General features: G+C 38.5%; 1 protein-coding gene across 12 annotated transcripts in view; it reads right to left on the bottom strand.

Annotated features, from left to right (window-relative positions):
• The window catches only part of LOC124424073 (Down syndrome cell adhesion molecule-like protein Dscam2), an 82,803-nt gene extending 63,148 nt beyond the window's left edge, over positions 1–19,655 (bottom strand). For 5 of the 12 annotated variants that reach the window (XM_046962601.1, XM_046962599.1, XM_046962600.1 and 2 more), the window contains exon 1: positions 18,496–19,640. In XM_046962601.1, the coding sequence (XP_046818557.1) occupies positions 18,496–18,523 (28 nt within the window). In that variant the 5' untranslated portion in view covers positions 18,524–19,640. Of the gene's footprint in view, positions 1–18,495 lie in introns of all 12 variants that reach the window. The other 7 variants (XM_046962595.1, XM_046962596.1, XM_046962607.1 and 4 more) reach the window with 7 other exon arrangements.
• Between the last annotated feature and the right edge of the window lie 597 nt (positions 19,656–20,252).

The following is a 20,252-nucleotide window of genomic DNA, read 5'->3' on the forward strand; positions in this document are numbered from 1 at the left end:
GTGTTACCTGGTTTACGCGAATTCCCTTTTTTTCGTCCGTCTAATCTAATCGCTTTCAATTCTACTATTTTAGAAATATTGAATATCGAGAAAATATGTCGAGCTCATTTGATAAATACTCTTATCGATGTATCCAAATTAAATGTTTTACGAGGCATTGCTTTAAGATAGTTCCTTTACGAACCCTACTAACGCTAATGACAGAGTTTATTAAATTCCCTTTGATAGGAAAGATCCAATTTAATCTCGGATATTATTTAGAAAATTCACGAGTTCGAATGAATGATTCCCGTTGAAACTTCAATCAAATCCTCGAGATAACTTGCATAAGTTCAGTTTCTTTTGTCTTTATCTATGGTGTTCGAATTTAATGGAGTATAGTGACACGAATGTCAAGTTTCTCTCTCTCTCTCTCTCTCTCTCTCTCTCTGTCTTTCTTATTTAAGAAATAGCGGAAGCTATAGTCGATTTTGGCGCGGAGCCTGCTTTGTATGAAAGAGCTGAGTTGGTTGAAGCATGGTTGCATCTTTGTGTTATCGTCGTCGTCGTCGACAATATTATACGTATTTCTCCCCATTGAGTCAAATACTGATGGTAATAGTAATGTCGCGTTAATTTGCAGAGAAACGTGATATTACCATCTCAGTGTTTAGTTATATTCGTAGACGGCCATGTCTTCTCTTTAGTTTCATAATCGTTGAGAATATCTTGCCAGAGAGATATATATCACAATCGGATCGTATTCTACGAACTAACTGGAAAATCGATCACAAATACATTCCCCTAAATCATTCATTATAAGTTGTCGATAAAGCGAGTTTACTGTTAAAACAAAATTGATCTATTTACAGACCTTTCATTGAATTCGAATTTAGTAGTTTAGATCAGCATTTCTCGTATGTCGATCTCGACTGTCTGGCTTTCATGGTAGACGACTACTTGGACGAGCGATATGTATCTCGATAATGTGCTGTACTACAGGCAATTGTGCGTAACGCGTTGGGTGTGGGTTGTTCTGGTAGGGTTTTGCTGCCGTAGCTGATGCTACTGCTGCTGCTGTTGCTGCCGTTACTCCTCCTGCTGCTGCTGCAGGGTACCTTAACTCCGGCAATTCGTAAAGCGCGCCAACGCGTCGGCGGCCTCTCTCCCTGGCGTCATTTCCGGCTGACACCGGTATTGTGCGGACTACATTGTCCCCGCGTGTATTCAATGAGACGGCCCGCGGCGGCGAACACTGGGTGTATGGCTGGAGGCATTGGGGTGGTTGGGGGTGTGGAGATGTTACTGGAGGAGGAAGAGGAAGAGGAAGAGAAACGTGCTTGCCTATGGAAGGATCGGGAGGAAGGGTGGATATGGAACAGTGATACTGCAACCGCTACAGAGTCAGCTTCTCTCTCTCTCTCTCTCTCTCTCTCTGTCTGTCTCTCTCTCTCTTTCTCTATCTATCTCTCCCTACGACTCGCATAAGCGAACGAGATTCCTTGGAACAATGAATTGTTCTGGAAGATGTCATTGTCCGATCGCTCTCGCGTCCTGTCGTCGTGTTTCGCACAGTAAACTCGCGCCCTTCGTCCCTCCTCTTCTTCTCTTTCTATTCCCGTCATCATTTCATGCGTTTCTCCTTGCCCATTTTCCTTCTCTAAGCCTACCTATCGTTCCCTTATTTTGTTGCTCGTCAAATCACAAGGGTCTGCCTTTTATGACTAGTTCCTTGTGTTGATGTGTCGTTTATATCATCGACCTTGTATTTCGACATGCTTTTCGCCTTTATTACTCTACGATGTATATATACTAGTATATATATGTTTACGTATATTACATATAGATACATATGTACCTGCATGTAGGAAGTCTAAGTGCATTGAGTAATCACGACTACGCATTCACGAGTGACACTTGTACGATGACATATAGCAGAGTAACATTGCTCTTACGAACTATTCAGTTCATTAACCCGTTTATAATGTAACGATCTTTCATCCGTTATCTGACCGTTTCTCTTCGATATTATCGTTAATGAATTAGCATCTCAACAGAGTTTATGTTGTTTTCTCATATCGTTCAATTTACAGATATACGCTCTCGTGGATGTATCTACTTTCATATATCTACTATCATTACTTCCCTTCGCATAATTATAATTGATATATATATATATATATATATATATATATTTAGATCATATAGGTAGTGTTTGTAATGTATAACTTTTTATTTTTATTATCGAGGAATGTCTGCAATGGAATATTATATGATAATTGATATATTCAACGAAATAAATTTCCCTTATATTTTCAAAATGAAAGAGTACCATCTATCTTTATATTGAGATATTCCTTTGTTGCATATATCATGATTTTAGTATAAAACTTGAAAGTAAAATTTAATAGAGATTTGTACGCTACGTTCGTTACTCGCTAGCGTGAAAGTTAGTGCATCTCCAAAATGAATATAAAATATATATATATATATATATATATATATATATATATATATGCATGTATGTATACTTTTTATGTAACATTGTACGTATATATGGTATCATTATTAGGCAATAAATCATTCGTGCATGACTCTCGTCACGATTAATGCATGCACAATGTTGAAAATATTATTTGGGATAATTGTTAAATACGATTTATGGTTATCACCGATTGGACATATAGAGAAAGCGTAAATTACAGTTTAAATCGAAATCATTTTTCTTTGCCAAACACATCGCATTAACCTTCGAGCCGAGATACGACGGGCTTACGATCAAAATTGTGAGAGAAAGCGTAGCCATTACGGGGAAGTGGGTCATCGAAACAAGTAGAGAGGGGTCATTGCGATTCCTCGTGCAAACTGTTGCTGAGTTTCTGGCTAGGAGATGTCTTTTCCCTTACGATGAGCCAAAGATCGATTTCCAGTTGATCGTTACGACCTAATGTTTTATTTATTAACATGTATTATACATAGGCATTTACGTTGTATTTAGTTCCAATCGTTTATATTTTCTTTGTCTTGTTCCATTTATTTATTTATTTTTTTTTTGATAAAGAATAAAATTTTCGACATTATTAAATATCTATTTGTCTAAGTGGTACCAGATAAACGAACGAGAAAGAAAATCAACAATGTAACATGAGAAAAGCATAAATAAATGAATAAATAAATAAATAAAGAAAGAAAGAAAGGAAAACTAAATAAAGAAAAAATAAAGAAAGAAAGAAAGGAAAAAAAATTAAAAAAAGAAAAAGAAAACATACAGTAGAAATCAAGTCATCGAAAGAGGAAGTTCCCGTCTAGAAAAATAAATTCGTTCATAACTCAATATTTTGACGGAACGCAGGTCGGATTGCGACTGGCGAGGGAATCGAATCTGAAGTTAACTCAATTTCCGTTTTCCCGAAGTCGACTGGTTTTGCGTCTATCTACGTGATTGCCTTCTACCGTCTTGCCGTTCGTCCCTATTTTATCCAGTTTCGTTCTGACCGAGTAACGCGAATCGTTTTTAAGGATTCCAGTCGGTTCTCGATTCAAGTTATGTTACTAGGACGAAGACGACGATGACAATGTCGACTTGGATGGAGAAGAGAAGAATGTACGTCGTTGAGAAAGGTAAAAGGAAGGAAAAAAGGAAGGAAAGAAGGAAGGAAAGAAGGATCAGTAGTAAAAGAGGATAGAAGAAGAAGAAGAAGAAGAAGAAGAAGAAGAAGAAGAAGAAGAAGAAGAAGTAGACGTGGTCCCAAGAGATGCGAACTGGTAGCTGAAAGCAAACGATATTGCTCCTTCGTAGTCTGAAATGGTTGGTAAGAGACGCCATTCCTCTTTTCTCTCTTTCTCATCCTTCTTTTGCTACTCTCCTTTTCCTTCGAGCTACGGAGGAGAAAACGGATAAAAAGATTACAAGAGCAAATACCGGAGCGTGGCAAATCCGAACCGTTGAACGGACCAACGCGGAGATAGAAATCTTTCGGCTCCCTTTCGGCGAGTAAACAGAAAGTAGAATCCGCGATCCCAACGCGGACGCGTTGAACTGTTGATCTCTCCAATCTATACTAACGCCGCAAGGACTACAAGGTTAAATCTCGAAAGACGAATAATCGAGAAAAGTTTAAGTGAAACTCAAATACTTTGGTACATTCTCGTTTTTTTTAGTTCTTTCGTTCGGGCCAATCGTTAATGGGTAAATGACGAGAAAGATAGATAGATAGAGATGGGTAGATAGATAGATAGATAGATAGATAGATAGGGAGAGAGAGAGAGAGAGAGAGAGAGAGAGAGAGAGAGAGAGAGAGATGAGTATGCTAGTTGATACACTTTATTATTTCTTCCTATCCGAATTTTATCTATTTATATGAAGAAAATAAATAAATATGTGTTCATTTACGTTAATCCTCTTGCATTCGAGATTTTTATTATTTTCCATTAAGAGTGTTTCCTTCGAAATACGACAAATAAATTGTGGGATATCGTGTACTTACAAATTTATATAGTGAGTTCACATGATGTACTTTCTCTTTCTCTCTCTTTTTTCTCTCTCTCTCTCTCTGTCTTTTTCGGGATCGAGGATATGTAAGGGTATGATGGAGAAATAAAGAAAATAGGATAGAGAAAAAGAGATAGGATAGGAAAGAAACGGACGAACACAAAAGTCACTCTTGGTCTTCTCGTCGCTATTTCTTTCGGTGAATCCCTAGGATTTATGAAATGTCTGGCGTGTATCCTTCGATTCCATTTGTCGAAGCGAACGGGGTAATAAAAGGAACGCGATAAGATGAAGCGTTGTAAAACTTACGGTCATTATTATTAATCAATTTTTCCGTTTTCGTACCATCGTCGAAAAGTATATTGGCGTAAAATTGGAAGGAACAAAATGTTAGAAAATAAAATATTTACCGATGTATAAGACATTGAATGATCACAGTCACTCCTATGATTTCTCTCTATCTTTATCCCTTTCTCTCTCTCTCTCTCTCTTTCATTCTATCTTATTTTCTATCTATGTATCTCCCGTTTAGGAAAAATTGATTCGATCGATATATTGTACCACGTCGTTTACTCAACCCTTTGAATTTGCCGTGTCGTTTGAAGTCGTGCATCGTTTCGCAAGCGCGTTTATCCTCGCGAACCTTCGATATCGTTCGTCCGCATGAACGTTTCGTCAAGAAGACTCGTCCCTTTTGATGCACCCTACAGCCCTTAGCTATGCGAAAGGGGATGAAATGTCAGAATTAAGGGCCGTACATTTCTCCTATACACGCTCGTCTGCCTAACATGCATGCGAGACAAGGTGGTGCATCGTCGTCGAGCGAGCTCGCTTGACGAGAAGTAGAGAGTAGTTCAGGAGAGTAGAAAAAAATATTATTTTGATTTTCCATCCTTCTCTTCTCTCTTTTCTCTTTCTCTCGCTCTCTCTTTCTATTTCTATTTCTATCAAAGCTAACATTGTAACTTACGCTTGAAAATTTTCTTTTACATTTTAAGAATCGTCGATTGATTGAGATATTCACGTAACTCCACGAGCTTTATAAATTTTGATCGATTCGAGTAGTTGCCAAAGTTCTTGGTAGCCCAGTTTTCGCTTCGACATTTACACGGAAAACGAATGCGCGATTAGTCCAGGCCCAGGAGGTATTTCCCATGGGCGTTTATATCATGAATGCGACATTAGCGAGCAACGTGTTATTCAGGACATCGCGTTGCCACAAGAGACGCGGATGGATGGATGAATGAATGAGAATCATAGCGAGGATAGATGATAGTAAGAAGAAGGTAGTCCTTCTTCGATTCTTAAGTGTTGAGATGAAGACGATGAAGAGAGAAGACGGAAAAGAGAGAGAGAAAGAGAGAGATAGAGAGAAAGAAAGACAGAGAGAAAAGGAAGAACGACTATTCCCAAGTGCACCCTTCCCGTATCTTTCTCATGACGTGTAAGATAGGTCGAGTGGAATGACAGGAATACTGGCAGAAAGAAAAAGAGAAAGAGAGAAAGAGGGAGAGAGAGGAAGATGGTTGGTATCGAATTTGCGTCGTATTTACTCAAGGAAAGCGTCCCGACGCTTTCTCTTCCGTTCGGTTCGACGTCGCGTTCGTACCTCTTCAAGAATGGTTACAAGACAAACACCGTCGATTTGTTTTACGAGCTGGTAAATATACCAAGTTATGAATTACGTGTTCTCGCTTGGATTCTCTTTCTCCCTTACTTGCGTCTTCTTTAAGATTTTTTTTTTTATCTCGTGGAAAGAGTTGGATAGTAGATTCAAAGAACCATGATTTTTGTATTTCGATAATTTCTTTTTATACTTTTTTCTTTTCTTTTCTTCTTTTCTCTCTCTCTCTCTCTCTCTCATTTTCTTCCTTTTTCCTTTTGGTAATGTCAATTCTTCTTCGGCCCAACATTTATTGTACTGTTATATTTCTTTTTTTTTTTTTATTAAAACTATGAAGACTATTCGATGATTCTAACGTGTTTAAATTATTACTCCGCACGTTTTGTATAGTATCGTCCGCTCGACGGACCCGTTCGAATTCATCGCTCGCGAAATCGAGGACGAGAAAGACGTGAGGGACGAGGTGGAAGGAGATATTCCGCACTTTCGAAAGAGAGGAGAGCGTCGTGCTTTGAATACTGATCGAGCGTAAATTTTGCAGCTTGACTACGGAACGTTTGAAAACGGAACGATTCGGAGGACGGCGTAGCGTAACGACTCTTTTCGTTGGGCGCGACAGGTGAGGGTACCCTCATATCTCATTCACGGTTCGAGTCTGGATTTAAAGTTACGCCCGGTGCTGCGCAAATAGAGAGTCGAGGGAACGAGAAAGAGAAGGGAAGGGAAGGGAAGGGAAGAAGAGATGAGGGAAGAGGAAGAAGAGAGGTCGAAGAGAGGTAGTCGGAAGCTGCCTAGAAAGAGAGGTAATGAGAGGGAGGGTCAGAGAGGGAAGAGTGACAGGAAAAGGGTGGGTCGTTCGAGAGGGCAAGGCGAAACCACGAGCCATCGACCCTGGAGTCAGGTTCGAGCTCGTTATACTCTCTCTCCTACAGGATGCATCCCAGTACACTAACGCTGAGTATATACACACACACATATATATATATACATATATATATATATATATATATATATGTATATATATATATATATATATATATATACATGCGCGCGCTCACGTTCACGTTCACGCTTACGCTCACGCTCACGCTCACGCATGACGTACACTCACGTATACTTTCGTACATACATACTTCTCTTTCACTCCGTATCTCCATGCAGTTTTAGAACGAGACGCGATAGAAGAGAGGAGAGGCCGCACATTCGCCGCATGCACACGCCGCGTGTACCCACAGAGCGCGCGTTTCGTGACGGTGAATGTGCTACGCGGTACCGCCCCGACGACCAACGGCATATATCGTGCAGTTGCAAACCAAAACCGTGCATGTGCCACAACGCCGCGATATATCTACAAAGGATGGAAGAAGATAAAGAGACAGATAGATAGAAATAGTAGAGAGAGAGAGAGAGAGCGAGAGAGAGAGAGAGAAAGAGGAATTGTCAAAAAAAGCTCCTACTCTTTCGCTGTTTTGACCGCCGCTTGTTTTTTCTGCCGGAGGACACAAAAAGCTCGGTACGTCAAAAGCAACCTGCTACCACGATTTCCGTCCTCGACCTAAACTCGTCCCTCTTTGTTCTCTCTCTCTCTCTCTCTCTCTCTCTCTCTCTCTCTATCTATCTTTCTCTTTCTCTAACTTTCTTTCTCGCTTTTCTTTATCTTTGTATTTTTTCTTTATCTCATTGCGAAAAAACTGCATTTGTTATTAGACGATTCGAAATGTAGAAAATATCCATCTGCAGAATTTACGTTCTCATCAAAGATTTCTAATTCTATATCATATATACATACATACATACATACATATATGCATGCATGCATGCATGCATACATACATACATACATACATACATATATACACACATATCCGCTTCACTTGCAATATGGAAATTTGTAGTGAGTTAGCCCTGTTTATTAGAGGTATAGAGAATGTTACGGGATATTGAATATGGCTTATTATATATATAAACAGGTATGACACAGGTTGAAATTCAAATATTGACTACGATTATTTAGTGTTATCCTTTAATTGGTCTACATTTATGAGGATAAACATGTACGGTCGTGTATGATCGTAACGACGGTTCAGGGAATACGCATTGGTGCGAATGAAATTAATATTATTAACATTTTCACTTGCATGCAATCATTCTAAATGATATATTATAATTACTATCTGAAGTAATCTAACAACGATCTTAACGCCAGTGATTTGTACTTTTTTCTTTTTTTTTCTTGCAGTTAAAGAGTTAGATATTGCGAGATAATGTTCTAAAAGAGAGAGAGAGAGAGACAGAAAGAAAGACAGAGAGAAGTCGATGTGAGCGATATGATAAAGTCAAGCGCGTACATTTATAAACCTCTCGAGGCCTCTCGTTTGCCTAAGTCAACAGAGAGAAAGAGAGAGAGAGAGAGAGAGAGAGAGAGAGAGAGAGGGAAAGAGAGAGAGAGAGAGGCAGAAAGGGGTAGAATGCATGGACCGTTCGCTATTGATGCTATCGGAGCGATGCTCTTACATAAGTACATCTTCACTTACGCGACCTTTTATACGTCGACCTCGAGGATCGATCGATCGTCGATCTCTCTTCCATCTCTCTTGCACCGAAGGATAGACGCGTTGTCCTGTTCTTTAACGTCAGCGCAGAAGCATCCTCGCTTTCGTATCGTGTTCGGTCGAAGCCGAGCTAGAATTTCTCAAACAAGCGTTCGTATTTCACCGGGGAGTGGCGTCGTTCATTTTTAAATCTGTCCGAGAGAGAAAGAGAGAGATAGAGATAAAGAGATAGATATAGTAAGGGGTAGATGGATGGATTACGAGCATAGTACGTTGCTAACGGAGTAGTATGACATGAATATTAAAAGACGAAAACTTTCGCAGTGTGGCGGTAAGGAGAAGGGCCAGAATATAAAGGAACGAAAGAAAATGAGAAAATAGAAAAGCGTGCCTCTTTACGTCGTTGTTGTCGACGTTATCATCGTCGTTGCCGACGTCGTTGCCGTTGTCGACATCGTCGACATCGTCGTCGTCGTCGTCGTCGATATTGTTGTAGTAGTATACAAAGACAGGTTATGCCCATACTTTGGATGGAATATTCACCTTTGGGGTATATGTGCAGACTTGCAAAAAAGAAAAGAAAAGAAAAAAAGAAAAAGGAAAAAGAAAATCTCCAACCGAGTTTGTTTCCGGAGCTTGAAATTTCTAGCAGGTTAACGAACGAGAGAAAGTCTCTTCCTTTCTACGATATATAAACTCGTGTCTTTTCGATGAACGAGGAGGGAACGATTTCTCTCTCTCTCTCTCTCTCTCTCTCTCTCTCTTTCACTCTCTTTCTCTTTCATTCTACTTTCTAGTAGCTCGTCGTTCGAATAAGGGGGCGAACGAATGGTAAGGGGTTAATGGATATCGAGCGAGTCGTGCCAGACCTCTCTCGTGCTTTCCATCTCATTTTTTTTTCTTCATCTCTCTCTTTCTCTCTCTCTCTCTCTCTCTCTCTCTCTCTTTCTCTTTTTCTTTTTCTTCTTGGATTCTTCAGTCGCTTCTCCATTTTCTCGCAAGACCGTGAAAAAAAGAATGATAGCTCGCCGATACCAGAACGTCTTTATCGACATTGCGATTATTCGTTACAAACGATAAAAATCCGAACGATTATCCCGCCTTTTCTTTCCTTTTCTTCTCTTCTCTTTCTTTTTCTTCTTCTTCTTCTTCTTCTTCTTCTTCTTCTTCTTCTTCTTCGCATCGTTTATACCCATAAAAAGAGTCCTTCCACCAATTTTTATTCCCCGGAAATTGTTCCGAACGATTTTAAACGCACTACAATCACTGAGATTTTTACTTGTTCTGCTTTTTCTTTTTCTTACCTTTTTTTTCTCTCTCTCTCCCTATATTTTTCTTTTTTTCTTTCTTTTTTCCTTTTTTCTTTCCTTTTCCCTCCTGTTTAAGTAAGAATATGTCGTTCAAATCCCTCGAGATTCGAAATAGCTTGCTCGTGAATTATCGTCGAAATACTTAACGATTCACAGTTGAAAATTGTTTGGTAAAAGTTTCATGAACAAAGAAATGCGTTCCGACATTACAGATTGAACAACTTTTTTTTTTCTTAGGAGCTTCGATCATATCGAAGAGTAAATAAAATATTTGAAAGTCGTAATTACGCTCGGGAAATTATAACAATACGAATTTATAAAGGGGTATCTTCGTTGACAGTACCGATCGGTAAGAAATACGACGGTAATCTTTATTGACGTTATTACGTATAATAAGATATTCCTCGTTTATCCCGTGTGACATTAAGATAATCTGCAAATTTCAATTTCCTATCGAAGATGCGGTACGGACTAATCAATTTTCTTAGTTCTCGATAATAGATAAATTCTAACGTCAATTTCCGTCGTACGTCTTCAATTTTGCGACGGGCTATGCAAAATGAAAATGTTTCAAAAATGTCGGAAAAAATCTTCTTCTTCTTTCTTCCCCCTCTCCCTTCAACCCTGCCCCCCAATTTTTCTTTAACTCATCGAATTCTTTCGTTTTACGAAATGCAAGAATGTCTTTTCGTTGTTTGTATCGTGACGTATCTCGTCGGTGATCGTACATAATCGAGAGAACGTCACGTGAAAGCGATCGTTGAATTTTACGAATTATTTCGCTCTCGTGAATTAGATCGCTTGATTTGATTAACAACGTAACTCACTCTATATGAACAAACATGACGAGTTATTTATTTATTTATCAAAGTATTCATTATAATTCATTATAATCGTTTACGGTACTTGATTCATTTAGCCTTACTTTATAGAACTATTTACTGTGATAATTAAAGTGCCCCTATAACGTATGTTTTACAACGAAACTTTTGTAAACACATTTATCATGGATTTATTTATTAACTGTATGAGTAACAGAACGAACCTTTCGTCGATACATTCAAATAACCCAGCGATGCTAATAAACAGAATGAAAAACATATTGACGACGTCATCGCTTTTTTTTCTTCCTGCTTTTTTTCTTTTTTTTTGTTCTCTTTATATTCTTTCACTATATAAATGGGTATATATTGGTTTAATATATCGTTGAAACGTGGAACGAAATTGGTGATCTTAAACACGGTTGGAAAGAAAGTTCTTTCGTTTTGCAAAGATAATACTTTTCTCTTTCTTCTGAAGTCGAAAAGTTTCCTTGAGTAAACTTTACATAATAATTGGATGCAGCTTTCTCTCTCTTTCTCTTTCTCTCGCCTTTTCTCAAAACACATTCCGTAAGAAAACTATTTAATTATGCGAAATCGAAATTCAACGAGTTATCAACGTTGTTGTTTCTATTGTTTCTCTCTCTTCGAAGAAGCCATCGAATTTGTTATAGTTATTCGCATGAGGAATAACCATCGTGACACAATGTATATATCGACGTATATATATATATATATATATATATATATATATATATATAAATCTATCTATAAATATAAAACGAAAAACGGATAAATTCATCGAAGGTGTCCTGACAAAACGAATAGGTAACATATTTCGTGTATACGATTTTTTTTTTGACAAATCGACAATAGTTCGTAGTTATGTTCCATATATATGTACGTATACATATGTATACGTACATATGTGTTATACATGAATACGATACGTTCGATCGAAAAATACGATCTTTGAAATTGAAAAATCTTTTTTTTATGAGCAGTTAAACAAAGTTAGAGCGATAAAATAGTATTAAAATCGCGTCATTTCGATCGATTTTATTTCTTAATAATAGATATCGATAGTACGTAGTACATATGTATATAGATTTTCTTTATTGACGACTGATTATTATTTCGTCGTTTATATTCGAGCAACGTAGTAGATAAAATAACATGGATCTATTATAAATAAATCGACAAATATATGTATATATATATATATATAATTCGAAAATAATACGATCGAAAGTCAAAGAGTTTATAATTATAATAGAAGCATGGGTACTTACATATTTACTTACATATGTAGTACTTATCTACATATGTATATAATTACAAGCTTTTTATTTTTCTCTTTTTCTATCCTGTGTCTTTAACAGAGGAATAAAAGAGAAGTAATTGCCGATCGTCGTCAGCGATGTCGAGGGCCGGTTGACGTTCGAGGGTACAGGAGTAGTATAGAACATGGTACGAGGCCGATTGTACTATAGTAACCCGTCGCTTTAAAGCTGCCGATGAAAGGCGATCTCGACGAATAAAAATAAACGGTTCGACAACGATTCACTCGTTCTCGACCAACTGCTGTGCCCTCGTCGTCCTCTAGTAAAGAGAGAGAGAGAGAGAGAGAGAGAGAGAGAGAGAGAGAGAGAGAGAGAGAGAGAGAGAGAGAGACAGAGAAAGAGACGAGTTTTTAAAGAGGGTCGACTGATTCGCTGGAAAATGGAGTCCGCGTTACGTTTCGAAGGGCACAAGGTCGTTTTCTTCTTTGCTCCTTTCACCGTCGATCGTCGATCTTTCTCTCTCTCTCTCTCTCTCTCTCTCTCTCTCTCTCTTTCTCTTACTCTTTTTCTGGCATTTACACGTTCTTTCTCGCAGGAAATTGCTCTTTCTTACATCGCTTTATCGCCCGTGAAAATGGGAGACACCTTCGATCGCGGGATCTTAATTCACGTTGTACACGCGAGAAACGAAAGTAATCGTTCGATTATTTTTTATTCTTTTTTTCTTTCTTTCTTTCTTTCTTTCTTTCTTTCTTTATTTCTTTCCGTAACCTTTTAATACTTTTTATATCCACGCTGAAATCTATATAATATATGTATATATATATATATATATATATATATATATATATATATATAGATTTAAAATGAGATATAGATCTATACCTAGTAACATAAATCTGTATCTATAAAGTGATTCATGCATAGCGAGAAAGGTTTGTCGTGTGGAAAAGGACGAAGCTTTTCTTCGTACGATAAAGCACGAAATTCGTCAACAGTAGAAAGGTACCTTATGAGGTATCATAGAAAGCAAGTTATCAAACAAACGTCGTGAGTACAAGAAGAAGAAGAAGGAGCAGACAAAGAATAAGAAAAAGAGAGTTTTCTAAATGGATGAAGAACGATATTCGTGGAAATGTAAAAGGAAAAACGTGAAAAAGATCATACACTTTTACGATTTCGAGCGTAGCGTAGAACTTAGAAGCATTCTTTTTCGTTTTTTCAATTTTACCTTCCTTTTTGTTTGTTTGTTTGTTTTTTTTTTATTTTTAATTTCTTTTAACATTTCTTCGTCGCTTCTTTCCTCGTTCCTTATCTCGTTGTTTGTTTGTAATCGTTTGTCTTCGGACAATTGTGCTCGGCTAAATGAGAAAGGAGTTATTAAATTTTACGATGTCATACGAATGCGATCTCGATGTTCTGCAAACTTTCTCTCTCTCTCTCTCTCTCTCACTTTCTATTTCTATGAAAATGTCAGTTGTGACGAGGCGAGAATAAAAAAAAGGGATGAAAGATATAAGGACGGCAGAGAAAGGAGTGGAAGAAAATAAAAGAAAAGAAAAAAAAAGAAAAAAGAACAAAAAAAAAAGATTTTATTACGAAAGCAACAGATGGAGTCGACACGAGATGCGAATGCCGCAAGGTGATTTCTCTTTTGACTGCAATTGTGCTAACTTACAAAAAGTAAGTTATAGCAATAACAATCATTCGTATATCTCGACGAATGTACTATCTATTTAAAATGTTTATCACTTAATTTGCAGATTCGAAAAATTTACAAAGACATAAATGGAATTCTCTCTAAGTCTTAACACTTTCCATCGTTTGTTTCTCTCTTTCTCCTTCTCCTTTTTTCTCTCTCTCTCTCTCTCTCTCTCTCTCTCTCTCTCGCATCCTTTCGTTTCGTCTATATCGTAGCGTGTTTTGTTGCCCAACTGCGATGTATCTAAATCGCTTTTCCACGAGTTTCCGCTCGTGCAGTCGACTATTCATCGTCTTCCTTTGTATCGCGTAGTTCCATCTGAAAGCTGGCTCAGTGAAAAGTTACTTTTCTTCGAAACCATTAGACAAGTTTCTCGGGTGTTGTTGAATTTTTCTTCAACCCACCCTTACCCCTGACCCTTCTCTTGGATCTACAAAATGTCGATCCTAAAAAACGACTGAAACGATTCCGGGCAAATCGTTATAGAACGTTGAAAGTTTTTTTTTTTTTTTTTTCTACGAAAGCGAATGAAAAACTAGTCTAAGAAGATTTTGAATGATGGGTGAAACTTTTTGAGACTATCAGGGAAATAAATGTAATAATAAAGAGCTACGTTAAGGACGAGGTCGAGGATACGTAACTACATTCATATGGATAAATTTCTATGATGTGAGAAATTTTACTTTCTTTAAAGCTTTTTTTCACCTATTCTATGCATTTCGTTTTAGACTATCTTTGGTGATCTCGTTTTCTCGTCGAAGACCGCGGTTCGTTCTACGACAACTCGAGCTGGCTACGAATCAGTTTCCCCCGAGTTTATATTCATAACGAATAAATTATTCAGCGGGCTGATGGTACCGGGAGCCCATCGGGATATACATATATATATATATATATATATATATTTTATATATACATATAGTATATTATATACATATATATATCATATACGTAGGCTCGTCACGTCGCCTCGCATTATCCACATAATCGGAGTACGTGCCAACGTGAAAGCTCGCGCTTCTCTCGTCCTATCCTTTACTCTCTTCGCGAATTCTCGTCCTTCTCTCTTCTCCTGCCCTCTCTCCATCATCCTATCCCTTTCCACCCACCACTACTCATCCCTTTCTCTTTATCCATTTCGTCTTTTTCTCTTCCCCGCTCTTCTTCGTTTAACTCTTCGACCAAGTGTATCCCTCCCCCCCAACCTTCTCCAACTCACTCTTTCCATTTCCGATCACCGTACCCCGAGAAATAAATCTGTTCCACGGGACGATAATTTTCAACATCGTGAAACGAATCCGATAGGGGATTTTTATACCTTCGTTAAGATTTCGAAGCACGTATGCCCAAGTTACTTCGTTTTTCGATTATTCCTTTCGACGAGTACGTCCCAGAGATTATAGGAACTCTTTCTTTCTTTCTTTCTTTCTTTCTCTGTCTTTCTTTCTCTTTCTCTTCCTTTCTCTCTCGAGCTCTTACTCCTCGATAAAGAGCTTCTATTTTATCGATATTAATTATTAAAACTGATGTATTGTATTTTCAAATTTTCCTACACTATTTAACACTTAATTATAACTTTTTGATATCTATTGTAACTTCGAAGCACATAAGCCTAATTCTTTTTTTCTCTTTTTCTTTTTTTTTTTTTCATTCACATATTTTTTTCTCGATTATTTGACATATATATCAATCGATATATATGTAGGTATTTACGTTGTAAGATTATCGGAATTATTACTTTTCAACGAAGAGATTAAGAGATTATATTCCTTATTCAGACATTCATTTATCGTCTTAATAAAACCACCATCGTCACTTTCCAATATTCTTAAAACTTGTTAAAAGACTTTCAATACTTGTTAAAAAGGCTTTGTTGGGTTATAGTTTTCTTTTTTCTCTTCTTCTCTCAACATTACCGTTTCAGATTCCGTTCTATCATTAAGTTCTTTCTTAAGTTTAGAAAGAAATATTGAAAGGAAGGTCGAGACTTAAGGAGGAGCACATATTTCCCTTTCGAAATTAGGCGAGCATTGTTTCGTACAAGCTCGTTCTTCAATTTCAAAAGGATGGTAATTACGATAGCGGGACGCTATCTAAAAAATTACGGTACCACGGTCTACGTGTTAAAAGAGCGCGAATGCTTCCGTCCACTCAACGTTAATTCTCTTCGTTTTTCCACCCTCTCTCTATCGTTCCGTCCTATCCTTTACAAAAACTTCGTCGACCGAAGGTTTACTTAGCCATTAAAATATTCCATTAGCGCGCACGCCTAACTTGTCGAACCGAGCATGTTAGCTACGAGAAGGATAAGAAGAAGAAGAAGAAGAAGAAGAAGCAGAAGAAGAAGAAGAAGAAGAAGAAGAAGAAGAAGAAGAAGAAGAAGAAGAAGAAGAAGAAGAAGAAGAAGAAGAAGAAGGGGAAGAAGAAGAAAAAGAAGGAGAAAGAGAAGAAGAAGAAGGGGAAGAAGAAGGATGAGAATGATGTGAAGGATGGTACGAAAATAATACGAAGAAAACGTCGGTAAAGGAGCCTTATTAAGGATCTGCCATCCCTCACGAAGAACGTCGCTTAAATTTCAGAACGTCGTTTCGCGAAACACGCCATTCGTAGTCGTTAAGACTCGCCCGATGAGATTAAAGGCTTCCGAGATTCGAGAGATGTCGAGTCTGAATTATCCGCAATTAGTGGGACGGTCTTTCTCTGTCTCTCCTTCTCTCTCTTTCTCTCCCTTTCTCTTTCCGTCGCCTTTAACCATTCCTACTCTCTCTTATATCGTCCCCATCTCTGTCCCCCTCCAATCCCAATCTCAACTCTGATTTCTTTCGTACTAAGAACTCAAGCTCAACCTGAAGCTCTTTCTCTCAAGTAGAAACCGAAGAAAACTTAGCGTAGGAGAAATCGTGGCTTTTCTTAGCTTGCTACCTCGAAGATCTTAACGAGAAAGCTTCTTAGACGCGTCTCGCGATCGTTATCGGCGTTTCTTATTGTTTTAAAGAGAGAGACCAATCGGCCCTTTCCAATCGGACGTCTACGACCACTACTAACGCGCTACGTATATAATTTATCGTCGACTAAAAGGTGGAACAACAAAACGTTTTCTTCCGACTTCTTTGATTCCCTTCTTCTTTATTTTTTTTCTCTTTTTCTCTTTCTTTTTCGCAACGAACCCTTCTTTATGAAAGCATTAATTGATCCAACGACGAAGAAAGGTAGCCACAGTTCTTTCGCTGAACGTAGACGGCATTTAAAATATCCTTCTCTTTCTCTCTTTCTCTCTCTCTCTATCTCTTTATATATCTTTTCAAATCTAATGACGCGGTTTATAATCGACTTCGAAAGAAAATAAACGCGTAGTAGGTACCTTTACCTCGAGATAATTGCGTAGTCGATTTATATCGAAGCCTCGAAAATTTTTCTCGATTGAGCTTTAATATTTACTCGACTTATCCGTGAAATATTTAACGATTCTGGATGTTTTTTTCGGTCTCTCGATAAAATCTATAGATAAATAGGTATATGTGTACATCCGATCGCTATTTCGTTAACTCTTATTCAATCCGATGCGCACTTATCGATTATTTTCCACGAAACGATGTATCGTGAGAATTCGTTGCTTTGATGATTAAAAAAGAAAAAGAGGACGAGAGAAAAAAAAAGAAATAAATAACGAAGAAAAACGAGAAGAAATAGAATTTTTTTTTTCATGCGGGTCACATGATCCCGGGTCATTGATCCAATTGAATGGAATATCTTTCGTGCATGTCTTATGGTTAAAACAAACTCATTCGATTTCTCTAAATGCCATCTTTCTTTTAATGAGAGATATATAGAAAAGTTCCGATAAAATTTCTGATTTACTTCCTTTTTTACTTGCCATTATTTCGTAAATTAGATTACGACGAATGCTTCAGGTGAGTTCGGTGTTATCTCGTTTCCAGTATGCGCTCGAGCGAAACTTTTAGGAACACTCTCCTCTCATACAACTGAGATGCACACGGACTACGTTTCCCATCCTCTCTCGTGTCTCACAGGCGCGCAAAGTTCAACCAAAGCGTAAACCTTTGTACCACCGAACCGTCCTTTAGACGAACGTTTAAAAGCTACGAATTTGTTGATTCGTTGAATTTAATACGAGATACTCAAATAGCAACTCTACCATTTGATTTCGTATATTTGATTAAAAGTTTTCCATTTATATCAATTTTCAAATACAAAATTTATAATTATTCTATGACCATTTCGTTTTTCTCATATAGGACGCGGTGGGGGGGGGGGGGAAGGGCGGGGACGTGGAGTAATCTGACATAGGAGATTTTGAAAATGTGTGACGTTGAACGTAACGTCACGTTGAAAATAATCTCGACGTATCACATCCATCGTGCGAATAAAAACGACAAGTACAAATTTCGAACGAAGGAGCGTACTCTATTTTTCTCTCTCATTCTCTCATTCTCTCTCTTTCTCTCTCTCTCTCTCTCTCTCTCTCGGTCGCTCACTCGCTCGCTCTCGTAGAGTTTCGGTAGGATTGGGTCATTGATTCGGTAGGAATTTGATACGCGCGTGGTATAGGAAACGATCGATGTACGTTGCAAAGCCTTGTTGCGCGATCTCGTACTATCTATTATTAGATATACGTATATAGATAGGATGTATCCTCGTAAAATTTTAATTATTTCCACGTGATACGTGAAACGAGCATAGGATTGATAAAAACTAAAGATAGAAAACTTACCGGCTAATATCAGACATCGGGCCAACATCCTTCTTTATGCTCCTATTCTTGGATTAGGCCGGTAACCTTGTTTCTTTCTCTCTCCAACCCTTAGAAAGTCCTCTTTTAATTGATACCTCCGAAACACGATGTCTTCGTTAAAGTTGATATCTTCACTTGACCACGACGATTCAACCCGGTGTGATCACCAAATGGTCAATCTCGTTCAGCTACTTTTTTCTTTTTTTTTATTACCTATCACACCCAAAATAATGATACGTCTATATTTCGAGAATAATTAAGATCGGTATTGAGGAGATGACGATGCGCCGGCGTCTTCGACGAACGTTCACGAGATCGTCCTTGGATGATCGAGCACGACGCGTTGTCGGAGCAGCCGGCCGCGAGATAACAACACGCGGTACCGGTGCGGAATCTCATAGGCGCGAGATTTATTGACTTAACGATAGTTAGAGAAAGATGAGAAAAGAAAAGAAAAGGAAGAAAAGAAATAGAAAAAAAAGGAAAAAGAAAAACGAAAAAGCAAAAGACAAAGGAAAATAAATGGAAACGAATGAAAAGCAAAAAATAAAAGAATATATCCGATCGAGAACAACTGAGAAAATACAAAGAAAGTTGATATCGTTCGAATTAATCAATCACGAGATTTATTCTCTCAAAACTTCTTCCTTCGTGTTGTTTGATCCGACGAGGTGATAATTGTACGAGGAACCGTTCGCCGTTCGCTGATCTTGCACGATAACTCGGAGAAAAATAGAAGAGGTAGAAGAACAACAAAAAAAATATTCACCTTTCTCCGTATTTTCGACGTAACGACACGACGAGATCGAACGAACGAACAGTAGTCGTTCGTTTCGAGATGTGCGAAAGAAAAAATGAAAGAACGAAAAAGGAAAAGAAAATGAGAGAGAGAAAGAGAAAAAGAAAGAGAATGAAAGAGAGAGAGAGAGAGAGAAAGAGAGAGAGAGACAGGCAAGGGGAGAGAAAAAGAGAGAGAGAGAGAGAGAGAGAGAGAGAGAGAGAGAGGTAAAGGAGAGTGGATCTCACGATGTGCGAGAGAAAACGCGGCGCGTCCACCCTCGCGAAAGTCTTTGGCCTCCGGCACCGCCGGCCACGACTGATCCGCGCCGGGAAAGCCCCGCGAGTGTAAGGGGCGCATGCGTTCAACCCTCTCCCCTCTTCGACGTTCTCTATCCTTCTTCTACTAGTCACCGAACACCCTCTACCCTCTTCGACTATCACTGTCTCTTTCTATCTAGCAACGTACACCCAACAGAGCGTCACCTTCTCTCGTTTGGAGAGGGGCTCTAGTGAAGAAGGGGGTGAGTGCAGAGAGAAGAGAAGAGAAGAATGAAAGGGAGGACGTGCGCGGTCGTTGCACGCATCCTCTACCCTCTCTCTTTCTCCCTCTCTCTCTCTCTCTCTCTCTCTCTCTCTCTCTCTCTTTCTCTCTCTATATATATATTTTTTTTTCTTTTCCTCTCACTGTTAGAGGAGCCCTTCGGCTGACTTTCCGAGATGGATGCGTGCCTCTCGTAAGCGCGCATCGCGTGCGCGCCCGCCAAATCGTTTCGCAGATATGTGTGCTCTCTTCCTACCCACCCAGTTTCTCTCTGTCTCTCTATCTTTCTCTTTCTCTTTTTTTCACTCCCTCTCTCTCTCTCTCTCTCTCTCTCTCTCTCGCGCGCGCGTTCATTTTCGAGAGGAAACTTTTCGTCGATCCTACGCGGCCTCGTTGAGCTACCGACGTTTTCCTT

Source organism: Vespa crabro, chromosome 5 (genome assembly GCF_910589235.1).
Source record: "Vespa crabro chromosome 5, iyVesCrab1.2, whole genome shotgun sequence".
NCBI classification, from domain to species: Eukaryota; Metazoa; Arthropoda; class Insecta; order Hymenoptera; family Vespidae; genus Vespa; species Vespa crabro.